Below are 17,000 nucleotides of genomic sequence, written 5' to 3' on the forward strand. Positions count from 1 at the left end.
AAACCTCAAATATTCATCTCCTGATCATCTATTAATCCCTCTACACATACACCCATGTGCATGAACTCATCATTTCCCTATTAATTACCAATCAAAACTAGACAAAAATTACAAATATTTTGACTGTTTTGATAGCTTCATCCATGAACAATTGGTTAGGTTTCTCACTTTCACCACAAGATCCACAGCAAATGGTTGATTCACAATCATCTATTGTTGATCATAGCTTCAACTCAGATGACATCTCCGGCACCGGCGAATACTCTACTATACCTTCTCTAAACCTTCCTCCTCCCTTTGGCTTACTCGAACCCTACCATAATCACCATGGTTAGTTCTTTAATTATTTCTTCACTTCTTAAACATCAAATATATATACTCTCACACACATGTATTTAACCGAACTTACAACCTATAGGTTGATGCTATGGGACGATAGCAGTATTTCTGATACTGCTTCCCCCATAGACCTATTAGTTAATAGAGTTACTTTTAATGTTTATTTTCTAAGGGTTTGTAGATTTTGAAGAAGTAACAAACCCCAAAAATAAAAAAGTTAATCTTGATGGTTTTTATCTTGTTTCTTGGCTAACTAAATTTACAGACTGGAACATGAAGGGGAGCTCAGAGTTATCGGTTTTAATGGCGGCGGGTGGTGATGGTTCATGCAATGAAAACCCTGAAATCCAACCTCCAAAGTTTGAAAACTTGTTGAGTACAATTGGTAATGGCGGTGAATATATGTACTCAACTATGCAACTTCCACCACAATCCACCACAACAAATAATAATGACATAACTAGAGGAAACAACAACAACACAACCACAAGTAGCATAGGTCTTTCCATGATTAAAAACTGGCTAAGAAACAACCCAACTACTCCAACAAACAACCAAAACCACACTACAACTACTAGACCACCACCAGAAAATCAAGAAACTGACGAAAGAATGGCGGTGATGGGTGGCTTTTCTAGTGGAGGTGGAAGGACTACTAATGAACTTTCACTATCCATGAGTACCGGTGGTAATGGGTTTGTTGGTGGTGGAGATCATAGCTCTTCTACTTCTGATAATAAAAGGCAGCAAATGGAGGTGGCAACCACCGTGGAGAGTAGCGAAGCTAGTGGCGGTGTCACGGAGGCGGTTCCCCGGAAATCTATTGATACTTTTGGACAAAGAACTTCCATTTACCGTGGTGTCACAAGGTGACATAAATTTTATTTTTTTGTTTTTTCTACACAATTTCTATACTACAAATTTTTTTTATAAATTTTTCCCATGCCTTGTTTAATTATATATTGATATTTTTTTGTGTGCATTTTGAATACGAGTGTTACATGTTTTGGTATATATAGTTAAGTTTGTAAAATAATGGGTATGTGTATAGCTTGCTTGTTTTTTCTTTTGAAATCATTTAATTTTTATTTATTGGATCATTTACTATCATTTTCTTTTTATTATAATTGTATTTCAAAGAATTATTAATTTAGGGTTTTTGGATAGTGCAGACACAGATGGACGGGGAGATACGAGGCACATTTATGGGATAATAGTTGCAGGAGAGAAGGACAAGTTCGTAAAGGAAGACAAGGTTATTAATTAGTTTAATTAAATATTTAATTTGTTTTAGTCTTGAGTTATTAAATTAATTCATTTACTAACTTAACTTGTTTTTCTTGCTATTTTTTGCATGTATTCTTAAATGATTCAACTGGGATTTGATTCAACATTCTTGCAGTTTATTTGGGTAAGTTTTATTAATCACAAGAAAAAGGTGTTTTTTATTTTCTTGTGCATAATAAAATCTAGCTAGTGTTAATTAGTTGCTATTTTTTAACGAAAGTATTTTCACTTTTGTTATTGTTATTAAAAAAGTCGAATAAAACTTTATCAAGAGACCATCAAATGATTCAATTTCTTCTACATCAATATTAATTTGTTCTTGGGGCATTTTTGAATTTCAAGATGTTGCATAATAAATATGGATCTATGTTAATATAGGAGGTTATGACAAAGAAGATAAAGCCGCAAGAGCTTATGATTTGGCCGCATTGAAATATTGGGGCACTACAACGACTACAAATTTTCCTGTAAGCATATTCGATATCGACATATATATATTGAAAAATATTTAGTGAAATATATTATTTAGTTTATGTTAATAATCATATTTCTTTGTTTCTCACTCTTTTTAGTGATTGTGTTTCGTGTCTATGTTCATGTACTTTTTTCCATTATAAATTTCATTGATGAAACTTTTTATGGGAACAAAGAGCTAACTTTGATCCTTTTTAGATAAAGTGTTGCCTTTATATTAGTAATTTGGTTTAATTGTTCATTTCTTGAGGACAAGATTTGAAACTCTAATAAATTAATGTTTGTTTCTTCCACAAACTTGAAATGCCCTTCTAAAGTGGAAATGTGTCTAAATACAAAAAGTTGTTTATGAGTTTTATTTTTTAAAAAATGTTTGGAAAACGTAGATTAAATAGTCATATTTAATGACATAGTAACAATGTGCAGCTTAGCACTTACGAGAAGGAGATCGACGAGATGAAAAACATGACGAGACAAGAATATGTCGCCTCACTTAGAAGGTTAGTTAACTTTATAAAGAAATTTCTGGCTGGTTTTAACTATCATCCCAATATATATATATTTATATTTATATATATTGAGAACTATTTTTTTTATTTTGAGAATCATTTTTAAAAATTTTTTTTTTTTTTATTTTGAAAACAATCTTTTTTTTTGTAAAACCATGAAAACTTTTAAATTATGTATTGAAACACATGTCTTTTTTGTTCATTCACATGTGAAATAATATAAAAAGTATGTTGTAGAAAAAAAACTTTTTAAAAAAACCTTCAAAATAACTTTTTGTGAACTAATGAATGAATATGTTTACGTTTTCGTTCACATGTGATCAAACGAGTATATATAAGGATCTGAAAAAAACTTGCTTCTATAACATATATTTTTATAAAGTTTCACATGTGAATAAACAAGAAAAACATATAATTCAATAAATAATTTAACAGTTCTCAAAATTCTTATAAAAAATGAGTTCTCCCCAATGCACACACATATATATATATACATTTAACAATTTGTCAACTATATAGGAAAAGTAGCGGTTTTTCACGAGGTGCTTCAATCTATAGAGGTGTGACAAGGTGCGTTCTCGTTATGGTACTTCACTTAAGTGAGTTGACAAAACCTAAAAAAAAGGGGTGGGGGGTTATTTTTAAGGTTTCATGGTTCAAGTCTCGATTTTCTCAATGGTTTAAAGGAGGATTTGCTCGTCATTGTCGTTGTTAAAACCTACTATATTCACAAGTGATTCACATCTAAAAAAAAAATTAGCACATTATCATGCTTCTAACTCGTACAATAAAACACTTCACATTGATATTCTTTTAACAGAACCAAATTTTGTTTGATATATAACATTTTTTCTTTAAAGACATTTGATATATAACTTCATACACACACACACAATATGTTTTCATTTCTGTCAAAACATGCCAACTGGGGACATTTTTAGGCAAATTCGAATAAGAAATTCTTAAGACATACGAATTATATATAATTATAATTATTAATATATTAATTAGAAATTCTCATTTTGGATACCGTTTGCATGCTATAATTAAATTGTTATATTAATGCTTGTGATGAAATGGGACCAAACGAATCCAGTTTGCACATGCCATTTACCACAAGAGTCAGATTCTTGCAAAAATATACCTTGGAAGTATTTTTCTATAAACAAATTTACAAATAATTAAGAGGAATCATCATGTCGGAAGATATCATATGATTAATTTTTATGCCATAAAATATTTAGTACTTATTTAGGTAGCTTAAGGTATGCTTACAGATATAATTAGAATCTGTCATATATATTAAGGTTAATTAATCGCAAGTTCTTTTCAATCATTAAAACAACATTCAAAAAATGCAGGCACCATCAGCATGGAAGATGGCAAGCAAGAATCGGGAGAGTTGCTGGGAACAAAGACCTTTACTTGGGAACTTTTGGTAACTTCTTTTGTTTCATGTAGAATTTTACGTATAGTTTTTAACACATTTGATTTTTGTTTCTAGTTACAACTTGTTTGCACTTTGACCCATTATCATTATCAATATATAGATTATAAAAGCCTTTGCCTGGTGGGTGTTTATATGAAAGTCAAATGATTTTTTTTTGTTGTAGTTTAAATTGTTACAACTAATTTTGTACAATTCTTATACATAGGGACACAAGAAGAAGCGGCTGAGGCTTATGACATAGCAGCCATCAAATTCCGAGGACTGAATGCAGTCACGAACTTTGAGATCAACAGATACGATGTTAAATGCATCCTTGAGAGCACCACCTTACCCATAGGTGGTGCAGCCAAACGTCTCAAGGATGCAGAACAAGCTGCAGCCGCTCAGTTACTTAGGGCCGCTAAAGAAGATCACATGACCGCCCAACTAACCCATGAAGGGATCAACAACTATGCAACAATGACCTGGCCTAGCTCCATTGACTACCACAACCAAGCCATGGCTCAAGCTCAGGCTCAACCATTTAGCATGCACTATCCACAGCAGTACAATGGTTCGGGCCAACAACGTTTATGGTGCAAACAAGAACAACAAGAACCCGATGGTCAAAGTTTCCAAGATCTTCAACAACTTCATCAATTTTTTCAACCTTCACCAAATTCTTCTGTGCTTCATAATCTCATGAACTTAGATTCGTCTTCCGTCGAACATGGTTATAACGGGGGAGATCATCAAGTGGTTGGATATGGAGGTGGTGGTGGCTATATGAACCATATGATGGCTAATGGTCCTACTAATGATTCATCTCATGATGGTGATGGGAACATGTATTACCAACATCAAGGATCCGATTATGGCAGTTGGGTGCCAACTGCCATACCAACACTTGCAGCTAGAACCGCCAATCTAGTGGTGGCTCATGGTGGCGCCCCTACTTTCACTGTTTGGAATGACACATAAAGAAGATTGGTCGAGTCAGATGGATACCTTGAAGTTATTGGGTAGCTTTTTTGCAATTTTTATCTTCTTAGTGAACTTGGAAAGATAATGTTTTTAGGGGCCGGTATTGTTTTATTTTGTATTAGAAATGGATTTAGATTAGGATCTAACCAAAGTTCACGAGACCAATAGCACATATAATATGCTATCGGTTTTGGGAACTTAATTTTGAAAATGTATTTAGATCCCCGGAATATATGTAGAAAACCAAACTTTGTAATTTTGAAGTTAGTCTTTTAACCACACAAAGAATGGGTTATATATATGAGAAAGTTATTGTGTATGTTTTCGTTTCAAACAACTATATTGAACCCTTGTAGGCTTGTACTATTAATATCAATGCCTACGATTTGAATATATATTTTATATGACGCGTTAGATTATGAGGATAGACATCGAGGTAGCTTATCATGGCACAACATATATGGTCTGGCTTAATTAGCAACAAATTAAATGAGCAGAAAGCCAACATCAAATTCTTTTTTTTATCAACAAATTAACTCCCTAAAACGTTCTATACACAAGGCAACTTGGACTCGATTCGATCTTAATTAAGAGCATACATTGCCCATAAGGTAGTGTATACATAGTCGATCCTTAATAAGGCAATGTATATATTCTTGCCAAGTGAGTATAGATTTATGAAAGAAGGTATGGCGTGCGCGATCATGCCACACGGATTAATACACTTAGCTTGTAATTCTATTCCATTTCAATTCGTAATAGTTTACTGATCAGACATATATCTGATTAATATACGTTCAACCTATGAGAAGCTTACTCGGCGGTTCTGTATAAAGACCTGGGAGGGTCTTAGCCACCCTAAATTTCCCCACTCTGATAGTATACATTATATTATTTGTAATCTGTTTAAATACTTTCCTAAAGTTATTTCTAGGTCCTATATTAATTTTGACCACTTGATTATTTTTCTAATTAGTGTTATTTTAGGGTCCATGTCTTTCAACCCTTAATTAAAAAGTTCAAGATCGGGCATAAAAATCATTTATTATTCTCATGTTATTAGAGCATGAGAGTTCTCTTTTATGGTTAATTTGCATGAAAAAATGTTGTATTTGTTAGCTTCATAATGAATTATTATATATTAACAATGAGAATGGCCATGATTAGTATGAAAGATTATGTTTTCCTTTAAACGTGTCGAGCAAATGGGTTAAATGATGAAATTTTTCACTATAATTGATCACACATGTATGCACCTCGTACAAAACATTTTATCATTTCAGCATCTATGGTATAGAAATAAAGCATGACATATAGAGATTAAATGGAAATATTGGTGTAAATTCATTTTTGTATGTAACTATTGTTTGTTGCCGCTTGATTTTGCGAGGGCTTGTGAATAAAATGTTATTTGTAAAAAATAAAGTTACTTTTATAATTTGTTTCATTTACCCAAATCAATATCCGCGTGATAAGAGTTTTCTCAGTATATAATCGGGTTCTCTTAAATTGATTTTTGTATATGAGAAATTAGGGATGTATAATTGATCCGAAAACTCGTGATCCGCTTTTGACCCGCCCGAAGCCGACCCAACCCGTTAGTGAGGGTAACTGGCCGGGTCACGGGGAACGTTTTGGTGCACTTGGGGGTTTCGGGTTTTTTGACACGTGAATGAACAAAATTCCCTTGAACTCGAGAACCGAAACTCGCATGAACACCTTACCCAAACCAACCCGCCGAAGAAGGTAACGTATCGGGTCACGGTTTCTGTTTTGGTGCATATGCGTGTCATGGGTTTGTATGGATCGGACCGGATTTTGACCCATATCAGACCAATTTTTGACCCGTATAATCGTATACAACCTTATGAGATGATGTCATTGAAGTAAATCTATCGTTGAAAATAAAAAAATAAAAAAAATATGCCGTTCAAAAATTAAAAAATAAAAAAGGTTTATAGAGACCAACAAAGAAAGGGATTAGTTTCCTCGAATGTAAGAAACTTTGAATAAATGTCTATAGTAAGAAATAACTAAAGTTGTGTGTATTGTGTGTAAACAACTTTGAAATAATATTTATTGTATGTAAGAATTTCGTTTCAACCAATTAAAATTTGACAAGTGACACCTGTATATGGTTGCCACGTATGTTTTCTTACATACAATAAACATTTTTTCAAATTGCTTAAACACTGTCAAAGATAATTACATTTCAGAAAATAAACATACAAAAGGTTAGGTTTTCCTGAGATTTCCTGAGATATATATCACGCGCAAACGGTGTGTAAATTTCACCACCTGAAAATATGTCCGGAAGAGAAGTCCGGGAATACACAAATCTTTCCGATCCCAAAGGTATATTTCCTCCCCAATTATATACGTATATTATATATATAATTTGTCAAAAATTTAGGGTTTTGGTAATGGTTAAATGTAACAGATAAGAAATTTGGAAAGGGGAAAGATAGAATCGATGACGAAGACATCACTTTTCAAAGAATGGTCGCCAAGGTTAGCGAATCCCGCTTCCCCTCTTATTTACTTCTGTCTAATTCTACCTTTACAGCTTCAAAATTTTGTGTGTGTGTGTGTGTGTGTGTTTTGAGAACATGTAACCATTATTGATAGAATTAGGTAATGAAATTGAAACAAGAAGTTATCAAGTTGAATAGGGAGAGTAAATAATATCGTTTCGTGTTGAGCTGGTTGCCGGCCCGAAGCTCGGAACTAGTGGAAGTGGTTAGTGGTTTATATGATGTTTGATTTTCGGAAGTAATCGTATTGCATTAGTTTTGCAAGTAAGTTAGAAACATATAGGAGCTTTTGAATTGTTATTGAAGATTTTTAGATAAGAAGTTAAGAATCGCGAAGGGATGTTTTTAGGAATGATTCTAGAACTCCTTATTGATTATGATTACTTGGATTATAAGTATGTGATGATTTTCATCATTTGAAGACGTACTTTGCTAACGAGATAGTCATGGAAGTTGTGTTGTAGTTTACATGCCAGTCATGCTAGGGTAATTAAGCAAAGATGAAAAAAGTACCCAACTTAATTAATATGAAGTCCAAAGCACTTGATCTTAAGACTGGAGAAAGAAAAAGAACCTATCTTTTATGACTAATTAAGCATAACAAGAAAAAAAGAACTACCATCTAAAGTATCATTAGCCATTTATATAACAAACTGGAGTGGATGATCAAACATTCGAATTGAAGTCCTGTAGTTTTTCAACCCAATCGTAGCAATTTGGCCAAAATAAACAGCACCAATGCCAACAAGACAGGATCAATGAGTCTTCTCAAAGCATTATCATGGTGTCTGGTGTAAATTCAGTAGTTTGCTTGTTGTAGATACCCCTTAGAGCAACGACTACGTAATTGTCGGAAGTAGTGATCACCATGATGTGTTACAGATGATGAGAAGGGGCCGAAGACAAGATAGGTGGCTCATTAGCATAGACATTAGTTGACTGGGCTAGAGCACTGGCAACAGTTTTATAGATGTTAATATGTTATCACGACACATTCTACAGCACAAAGTTAATTACGAAGCTTGATGATATTTAGCTCAAAATGTGATGATATTAACTTGATACATAACACCAAGCTGTGGATAAGTTTTAAGATGTTATGGAATAACTGGGTGTTTATCCCTGATAGGTTACCTCCATGGAGGTCTTTGTGTTAGCGACATAACCTAGATATTCACATGACCGTTGAAACCCTTCCCCTGGCCACCGTTCGAACCTAACACCTCTTGTGAGGGCATCAAGATGCGTAGGCCACCTTGGTGGGGGTGGTTGATGATCTCCATGGAATAGTTGCATTTAGTTACGCATCTACATACATCAATTATGACATAACCTTAGCAGAGCCAGTTGTCAACATAAAGTTTCTTTTATCAGGATGATGTGGCTTTGGTGTTCTTTCAGCAGGCCAAGTTTGAACTGTTGAGTTATATAGCTACAAGAACCCATATGTGAAATATTGTGTATGTTTACTGAGTTTAGATAAATGGGCTTTTTTTTACTTTGCGTAATGAGTTAGGATGGACAATTTTTTGCTCTAGTTGCAGGTTTGATTGTTATAGATACTATTCAACCTATTTGTTTTATAATCCTGACAACTTGTACCAAATGGACATTATGATGCTTGCACCATGTCCATAGGAGATGACGCAATCGCACCAGGTGTTTAGCAGTTCACTTAAACCAACAATATGACAAAGTTTAAAAAAAAGAGACAAGTTGGTAGGTTTTTGTTATAGGTAGACGTAGATTCTAGCATCCATCTGGAAATCGGTCAATCTGGTTATTCTTTACTTTTTCCAGGTTAATTGGGCCTAACCTATGTTTGCTAAAAACTGAGCAAGTCAAACGCTTTTAAAGTTTCCCACGTGTATTGATGTGTTCATAATCTTCTAAATCTCTTTTATCGAAAAGTTAGATATTTATTTTTTGTATTAGAATTATAGTCATATGTTTATAGAATTACTTACTAATGAATATGTGTATAAAAATGGACACATAAGAGTATTGGACAAGTTAATTTGACCCGTTACTCAAATATTCAACCTGCGTGAGACACAAATATCGGCTTTTGGGTTTTTGTAAGGGTTTATTTACTTAAACTTTGATGGACAGTAATGTGGTTATAGAACGTTATTCTGATAACATGCCCTGCAGGGATCTTGGCTGTTCTATTGATTGGTTAATGTACACAGATGCAAGAGGTAGCAGGAGAACGTGGTGGCTATCTTCATGGCCGTGGTGGTATAATAAGCTCCCTTCCCCTTTTTTATAGCCTTTCGTTATATTCTTTTTACGTTCATATCTATTGAACAATGTTTATTGTATTTAGTTGTTGGGCTCTCCTTAAATTTAAATTTGCAGCCTTGGACAGTGACGATCTGCTCTATCTTAAGGAGCAAATGGAAGCTGAAGAGGATGCTGAACGCTTATTACGCCGCACGGAAAAGCGAGCATTTGCTGCCTTTAAAATATCCTTCTATCTGTCGTGAGGTGCATAAAATGAATGAATCAAGTACAACAACATAAGTGGTGTTTGGTCTGTTGATGGGATTCATATGGGTATGGGTTTGTTTATGAGGTTTTGAATGGTAATTAATTTGTAAACTCAACCCCAGGTGGGTTTGGACTTTGGAGTATGTCAATTTTCTTAGGTTTCATACCCATTTTTTAAAGCCTGGCATCATAGACCAAAGATTATCTTTAGTGGATATAATTGGTTGTTATTAACTCAATACATCTACTAATCCTTTTTATCTTACATATAGAACCTCTAACCCAATCCCATATTATTAACTGCAATTGAGATTAATTGCTATATGATGTTAGGTTTATGCTGATATATCTGTAAGATTGAGATTAAGTGCTATATGGAATATGCTAGGTTCATGTTGATATATGTGTATGTATGAGATTAACTGCCAACTAATAGGTTTATGGCGATATATCTGTAACTTTGAGCTAAATGGTGTTAGTTTTAGGTTGATCTTCCTCTGTTTTACATGTTAGATTTGGCACATAGTTCAATAAAGATGTCACTAACGGTCGAAATATCTGTAAACCCCCCTTAAAATTGACTATAAAGAACACCCAGATCAAGATCAAATTTGACCAATGGGCTAAAAAGTGAATTTGGATTTTTCACAGTATTAAAGCTGCACTTTACTTTGTTTTATCTTTGACTCCTTATAACAAAGCTGCAAGTGTAGCTGATTCTTCACCAGCTTTGATTCCATTGCCACTCCGTGTAGAGCCAAAAACAAAGACGGGAATAAGGTACCTCTCCGATTATCTACATCTATATTCAGGAGGTGGCAGTTTCGTTGAATGGGTTGATTTGGGTCGTGTTATTTTCTAAAATGGATGACTTGTGTTGAATTATCTCTTTTTGCGAAAAGGGTATATCATATGGTCAAACATGTCAAAGGCGCCTAAAGTTTGTTATAGTTGCATTCACAAAGCATTTTGTTCAGAGATGTAGATGGATATTGTTGTAAATCATTTTTTAATCATCGTTGATCCATTATATATTTATGAGAAAAAAGAGAAAAGTGTTTGCGGGTTAATCTAACCTGACCCGACCCGTCCCATTTTGGAAAGCACCTGTCCCAACCTAAACCCTTATTGACCCGTTATGCAATCCATATGACTTGTTAATGGTTCCCCCTCTATATATCTTTAAAGAATTCGTTTTCATCTTAAATGCCTAAACGAATCATCTGATGTAATGTTCTATACAGGCAACAAGATTTACTGAAAAAAGTAGTGGAAGTCAAGCCGAAGCGTCAGAAGGTTTCAACTGAGCCTGTTTCATCAGAGTGTAATGTGCGAGTTAATACAGACGATGAAATTGGACCAAGAAATCAAAGCAAGGAAGAGAATGAAGCAGTAAAAGTGACCAACCCCATTAAAAGCTTGCTTGCAGCATATCAAAGTTCAGATGATGATGATGAAGATTGATTGGGAAAATAAGTGGCTGGTTGAAAGAACGACTATATATATATGTTTTGTAACCGTAGCGTAAAATTTAGTAGCAGGTGTTTTGTAACTGAAATTCTGTATTTTCTTAATGTTTTGAATCAGTGACCTTGGAAATTCAGATTGATTCTGTAAAATCCTTTGTTGCTACCTTTTGAGTTTAGTCTGGGGAGTTATACATTTATATCAACGTAGTAATTCGATACTAGGACCCGTGCTTGCTGAAAATGGTGCCTTGGATATGTGCAAGGTTAACAACACTGGCGTTTACATATTCATTATGAAATTTGAGCCATATGTTTTTACAAGAGCTTTGAGGTTCAAACCTTTTTAAAAAAAGAGGGGGTTTGTAAATGGTCACAGAATATCCAGTTAGCTTGTGTACATCTAAATAAAAGACTCTTTATCACTAGATAAAAACTTGTCATATTCGGATAAATAAATAAGGAAATTATCTATACTCCCATCTGAACTCTCCACTCCCTTTAAATTAAGAACTAATTTATCATTCATCGTAATACATTATTATTTTCATTTTTAAACTATGACTAAAATGTCCTTAAAAAATATTCAACATCTTTCCTTCCATCACGCAAAAACACATAACAAAAAAACCTAATTCATAATTCGTCCCTCTCCTCCCAGTTTCACATTCCACCGCAAAAATACATCACATTGTCGATCGTAATGAAATTACTTTTATGTTAATAGCCACACCGCCACCGCCTCACCGCCGCTGCATTGTACAGGCACCAATCTAGTTATGGATAACGGCTATATAAATTGCTTGCTTAAAGTTTGTCATAGGCTGGCGATAAAGTCTTGTCATTTTTGAATAAAATAAATAGGAAAATTATTATGAATAACGGTTTTATAATTTGCTTGCTCGAGGTTTGTCATAAGCTATTTTATAATTGAGAAAATAACATGAATACCCAAATCTTTATAAATATACATTAATTTAGCCAAGTTTTTTTTAGAAATATATGATCTAAAAGCACGATAATCTTAGTTTTAAATCACTTTTTTTTTGAAAGGTGAATTTCATTCGAAACTTCGTGTCGCATTCTGACAGCGGGAGGTCTAGCATACGTTATCTTAAACGGGTCCGCGCTAGAGAGCTCCCTCTAAGATGAGAGGGTAGTAACAAGTATGTAAATAATGATGATAATGTTTATGGATAACGTTATGACTTTAAGTGATAGTCGGGTTGTTTAGAATTAAGTATGTAGATAATGGTGATATGTTTATGGAGTAGGTTATCACATTAAGTGATAGTTGGATTATTCGGTGCAGTGAATGAATTTACTGAAGTCTTTTCGGATGTAGTGTCGGGTCTTTCTCCTGATAGACAGATGAAACTTAATAAAAATCTCACCGTGGGTGCTACACCCCTGGCAAAAGCTCTATAATGTCTCGTCTACAATTAAGATATAAGGATTGATGAGTTAATATTAGGAACTTATGGATAAGAACTTTATTTGTCCAAATAATTTTTCCGTTGGGTGCTTCTGCTTTATTTGTTAAAAAGAAAGATGAAAAACTTCGAATGTATATCGCATATTATGGTTATAATCAAGGATGCTTAATGAAATGAAGTGAATTCCCAAGTTATCAAGATGCGTAGAATGAGATTTATCATGTGGAAATAGCATGAAACTTGTCGGAGTGTGAGTTGCTTCATTTAATTACGATGTAACATTATGATAATGATACAGTGGAGTCTTTTGGTAGTATTACTAAAATTTCAGTTGATTAATGGTTACGTAAATTTTAAAATGGTGTTGAAGTGTTTCGGTAAAAGGTTTGGAACGAAGGAGATGAGTATGAATCAAAGAATCATTAGATGCGGGATTTTCTTATGAATGACAAAATGATCCTTGAATGAATGTTGAGGACATATAAAGTTTAAACCGTTGATTAGTATAAATAGCGATTTTATGATGGTGATAGCGAAAAAAAAAATGTATATGGACCCAAAGTTGGGAGGTGAATATGAATGCAATGATGCATGAATTGATGATGATCATTTGGTAAAGAGTTCCTAATATAATAATACAAGATATATACAACTGCTGATTGAAGTCAATGTAAGACCATAAAGTGGGAAACCCGTGGCATCATTATTGTTGGTGTAAGACCATTAGGTAGTGAAACCTGTGGCTTCATTATTACTGGTAAAAGACCACTGGTATTAAGACTTATGGCATTATGATTATTGGTTTAAAACCACTGGGTATTGAGACTGTGACATTGTCATTGATAGTATTAAGAAATTTTTGAGAAAGTTTGAAATATCTCCAAATTCATTAAAGACCATTGTGTTATGGTTAAAGTTGTTGGTATATGATAAGATGTGTTAGACATGGATCGGCGGTGTGACTAATACCGCACAAGAGACTAAGATAGTTGATTAATATGTTAGTATGAATACGTTGGTTTTGTTCTTGGATTGTTTATGTGATTCTCATGTTATACATCTAATGAACCGAGTAATGTTGATAGGTATTTGAGGATTTTGATTTCTGTTGTATTGGAAATGTTTTAATTTGTGCAAGGGTTTATAGAAGAGATGTTTTTAAATTAACCCGTGAGTTTAGGAGATAAAAGGAATTATCTCAAGGGTTTGAATATATTTAGTAAACCCCTTAAGTGTGGGGGATAAGAAATGATGAACTAGGAATGATTGCGGAATTTGGTTTTGAGTTAATGAGTGAAAATCCCTACGAAAGTATGAGATTCGAAAGCCCTTGTCATTAAGGATTTATGAAATGTTCGAAACAGTAAACGAAAGGGTTTTAAGAGCTCCGAAACAAGAAGAATGTTGATTTGGCTTAATGAAATGACTTGGATAAATGATAAGTTATATGATGTGGTAGTAGTAAGGTATAATGACATACATATATAGAAAACTTAGTAATGGTTTGACTATATGCGGAATTAAGAAGTTGAGTTAAAGTAAGAAAGTAACGAAAAGTTGAAGATCTTGAAGTTTTGAGAATTGTGGATTATAGTAAGGATCACGAGGACGTGATCCAAAATAAGTTAGGGAGATTTGTAACACCCCAAAAATATAAAAGATAAATAAATCAATATTTTATGTATTTTAGCCCTTAAAATACTTTCCTAGTATTTAGTTTTGAGATAAGGGGGTTAATTTAGTTGGAACTTTAGTGGCTAGTGGGTATAATACCCTTATTTTATTTGATAAAAAACGTGGCATCATGGGGGAAGCCAGCCACATGCATTTTGATGTATTATCAAACCCAATAATTCAAATTCATTTCCAAATTTCAATCCTTGCTTCTCAAATCTTCCAAATTCTTCTAGCAAAGTGTTGTGTGTGATATTCATCCATAAAATCCCCCAAGTTAGTTCATCTAATTAAGAATTTAAAATCAAGGGTTTTGGTGGTGAATTGAGAGTGGGTCGATTTCCACATGAAGAAAAGGAATAAATTGGAGTTTCAATTTGTTTTTAATCCTTTCCTTTCTTGAAGGTAAGAATTTAACCTAGATATTTTACTATGTGAATTTAGAGTTCTTGAACTATATGAAATTGGGGATTTTATTAAAAAAATGTTATTTTGATTCAATTAAAATTAGGGTTTTTGAATATTGAAATTAGGGTTCTTCCCATTCGAAATTGGGAATTTGAATAAATTGGGATTTTTGTAAGTTTGGGAAATAGTTAGAACCTTAATGAGATTGTTATGAGAAAATTTGGAAAGATGAAAATGGTGTTTTGATGGTGAACCCATATAGGTGAAAGTATTGTTTTAGAGTGTTTGGTCAAATTTTTATATTGTAAGAATTATGGGAATATTTTTATGGAAAATGATCTTGAAAGTCAAACACCATGTGTGATGGTTGAATTTTGAGTTTGGTTAGTTTTGTGAATGAAATGAGTTAAGAAAAACTCATAGTGACTTACTTAATGTGTAGGTGATGAAGATCATTTTGTTGAGCCTAGTAGCCATATAATGCCAAATAGCCAAGTTAAGATGAGTGTATATGCATATGATCATGTTCTAGTCATTAGAGGTCATAGGTGGGTAAATTCCTATGACCCATATGTTTGTTGAAAAATGAAGACTAGTAGGTGGGTAAATTCCTACTAGTCAAAATGTTGATTTGATGAATGAAAGCTAGTAGGTGGGTAAAGTCCTACTAGCATAATATGATTTTGTTTATAAGAGCTAGTAGGTGGGTAAATTCCTACTAGCCAATTTGTTTGATTGATTGTGAGAACTAGTAGGTGGATAAATTCCTACTAGTCAAATTGTTTGAAAGAGCTAGTAGGTGGGTAAATTCCTACTAGCCAAATTGTCCATGGCCATGTTGAAAATGATTTGTAATGATTTTGTGTTATGATTGATATGAATGAAATGGCTATCAAAAGATAGGCTATGTATGATGCTTGACGCACTAATATTTTGGTAACTTGATTATGATCATATGTATATGCATTCACTAAGCGTTTTGTTTATGTTTTAGTTGTTTAACCCTTTTATAGGAGTTGGTAGTAGCAAGAGCAAGATTTGACCAATCGAAGTTAAGCTTGAAGGATTTTAGCCATCTTGGAGGTTGGCATTTTGGGTAATTTTGTAGTTAATCCCTTTGACTATTATGGTTCTTGATACAAGTTTTTGATTTGGGAGAACACGTTCTTTTGGTGGGAAAGTATATGGTCATGTTAAGTTTTTGGTCATTTTGTTCTACATGGATTTATAGTTAAAATGTATGTGTTTTGGTGATTTGTGGTTTCAAGATGATTATGTTTTGAAATGGTGTAAGTGTTTGAGTTCAAATGATAGTGAATTGGTGTTTTAAGTGGGTGCAGTAAGAGTACAGACGCAGGCACGGCTAACTGTGCTCAGCGTCTGCAGTATTTTGTCTTGGTGATCAGTTTCTAGGAACACGGTCGCAGAGCACGGTCATTGACGTTTTCAAGCAAAAATTTCCGAGCTTCATTTGACGTTTTCAAGGTCCGGTACTTCTAAGATATGTTTAAAATAACATATTAGGAAGGTTCCAATTGTTATTTTTCAAATTCGATAACTTTTATTTTTAATGAAAATTTGCAATATTTTTCTAAGTATAAGTTTGTGTTAAATTTTTTGATTTTTAAAGTAAATGATTGTGATATTTTTGGTCTTCTAACTTTGGGCGTTACACACCCTTTCCACCTGTAATCGTCACCTGCAACGACCCCTTCTACACAACCACCACCTGAAACCCGCCTTCCACCACCTGCAACCACCCCTTCCATCAGCAACTGTCACCTGCAACCACCCCTTTCATGCAACCACCACCTGAAACCTGCCTTCCACCACCTGCAACCCCACCCCTTCCACCTGTAAATGAATAAAACCCTAAGTTTCCATCCAAATCTGGCCAAAAAGTTTTTAGAAGAAAAAACCCAAGTTTTCCTTCCCTTCACTTTCTTTTCTGTTGTGAAAAAAACCCA

The 17,000-nt window shown here is 33.8% G+C and overlaps 2 protein-coding genes across 3 annotated transcripts; both read left to right on the plus strand.

Moving 5' to 3' along the window:
- Positions 1–143: 143 nt before the first annotated feature.
- Positions 144–5,019, plus strand: LOC122589807 (AP2-like ethylene-responsive transcription factor AIL1). The gene is made up of 9 exons (XM_043762128.1): positions 144–330; positions 605–1,208; positions 1,512–1,594; positions 1,742–1,750; positions 2,005–2,093; positions 2,527–2,600; positions 3,129–3,179; positions 3,971–4,047; positions 4,265–5,019. The coding sequence occupies exons 1-9, from the start codon at positions 144–146 to the stop codon at positions 5,017–5,019; spliced, it is 1,929 nt and encodes a 642-aa protein (XP_043618063.1).
- A 2,247-nt stretch (positions 5,020–7,266) lies between these two features.
- LOC122588550 lies at positions 7,267–11,694 on the plus strand. Of its 2 annotated transcripts, none has more exons than XM_043760684.1 (6): positions 7,267–7,377; positions 7,463–7,533; positions 9,749–9,797; positions 9,918–10,024; positions 10,747–10,829; positions 11,294–11,694. In XM_043760684.1, exons 1-6 carry the CDS (start codon positions 7,329–7,331, stop codon positions 11,511–11,513), a joined length of 579 nt encoding a protein of 192 aa, XP_043616619.1. In that variant the 5' UTR covers positions 7,267–7,328; the 3' UTR covers positions 11,514–11,694. The 2 variants fall into 2 exon arrangements, with proteins under 2 accessions (XP_043616619.1, XP_043616620.1); XM_043760685.1 differs by having other exon boundaries at positions 9,928–10,024; positions 10,749–10,829.
- Positions 11,695–17,000: the final 5,306 nt, after the last annotated feature.

The sequence above is a fragment of the Erigeron canadensis genome, chromosome 2 (genome assembly GCF_010389155.1).
Source record: "Erigeron canadensis isolate Cc75 chromosome 2, C_canadensis_v1, whole genome shotgun sequence".
NCBI classification, from domain to species: Eukaryota; Viridiplantae; Streptophyta; class Magnoliopsida; order Asterales; family Asteraceae; genus Erigeron; species Erigeron canadensis.

Bases quoted from the DNA above. Each gene is read 5' to 3' on its own strand.
- LOC122589807 (XM_043762128.1), top strand. From the start codon at position 144: ATGAACAATTGGTTAGGTTTCTCACTTTCACCACAAGATCCACAGCAA. The intron at 331-604 runs GTTAGTTCTTTA...CTAAATTTACAG, and splicing joins ACCCTACCATAATCACCATG to ACTGGAACATGAAGGGGAGC. The intron at 2,601-3,128 runs GTTAGTTAACTT...TCAACTATATAG, and splicing joins TATGTCGCCTCACTTAGAAG to GAAAAGTAGCGGTTTTTCAC.
- LOC122588550 (XM_043760684.1), top strand. From the start codon at position 7,329: ATGTCCGGAAGAGAAGTCCGGGAATACACAAATCTTTCCGATCCCAAA. The intron at 7,378-7,462 runs GTATATTTCCTC...TAAATGTAACAG, and splicing joins AAATCTTTCCGATCCCAAAG to ATAAGAAATTTGGAAAGGGG. The intron at 7,534-9,748 runs GTTAGCGAATCC...TAATGTACACAG, and splicing joins TTCAAAGAATGGTCGCCAAG to ATGCAAGAGGTAGCAGGAGA.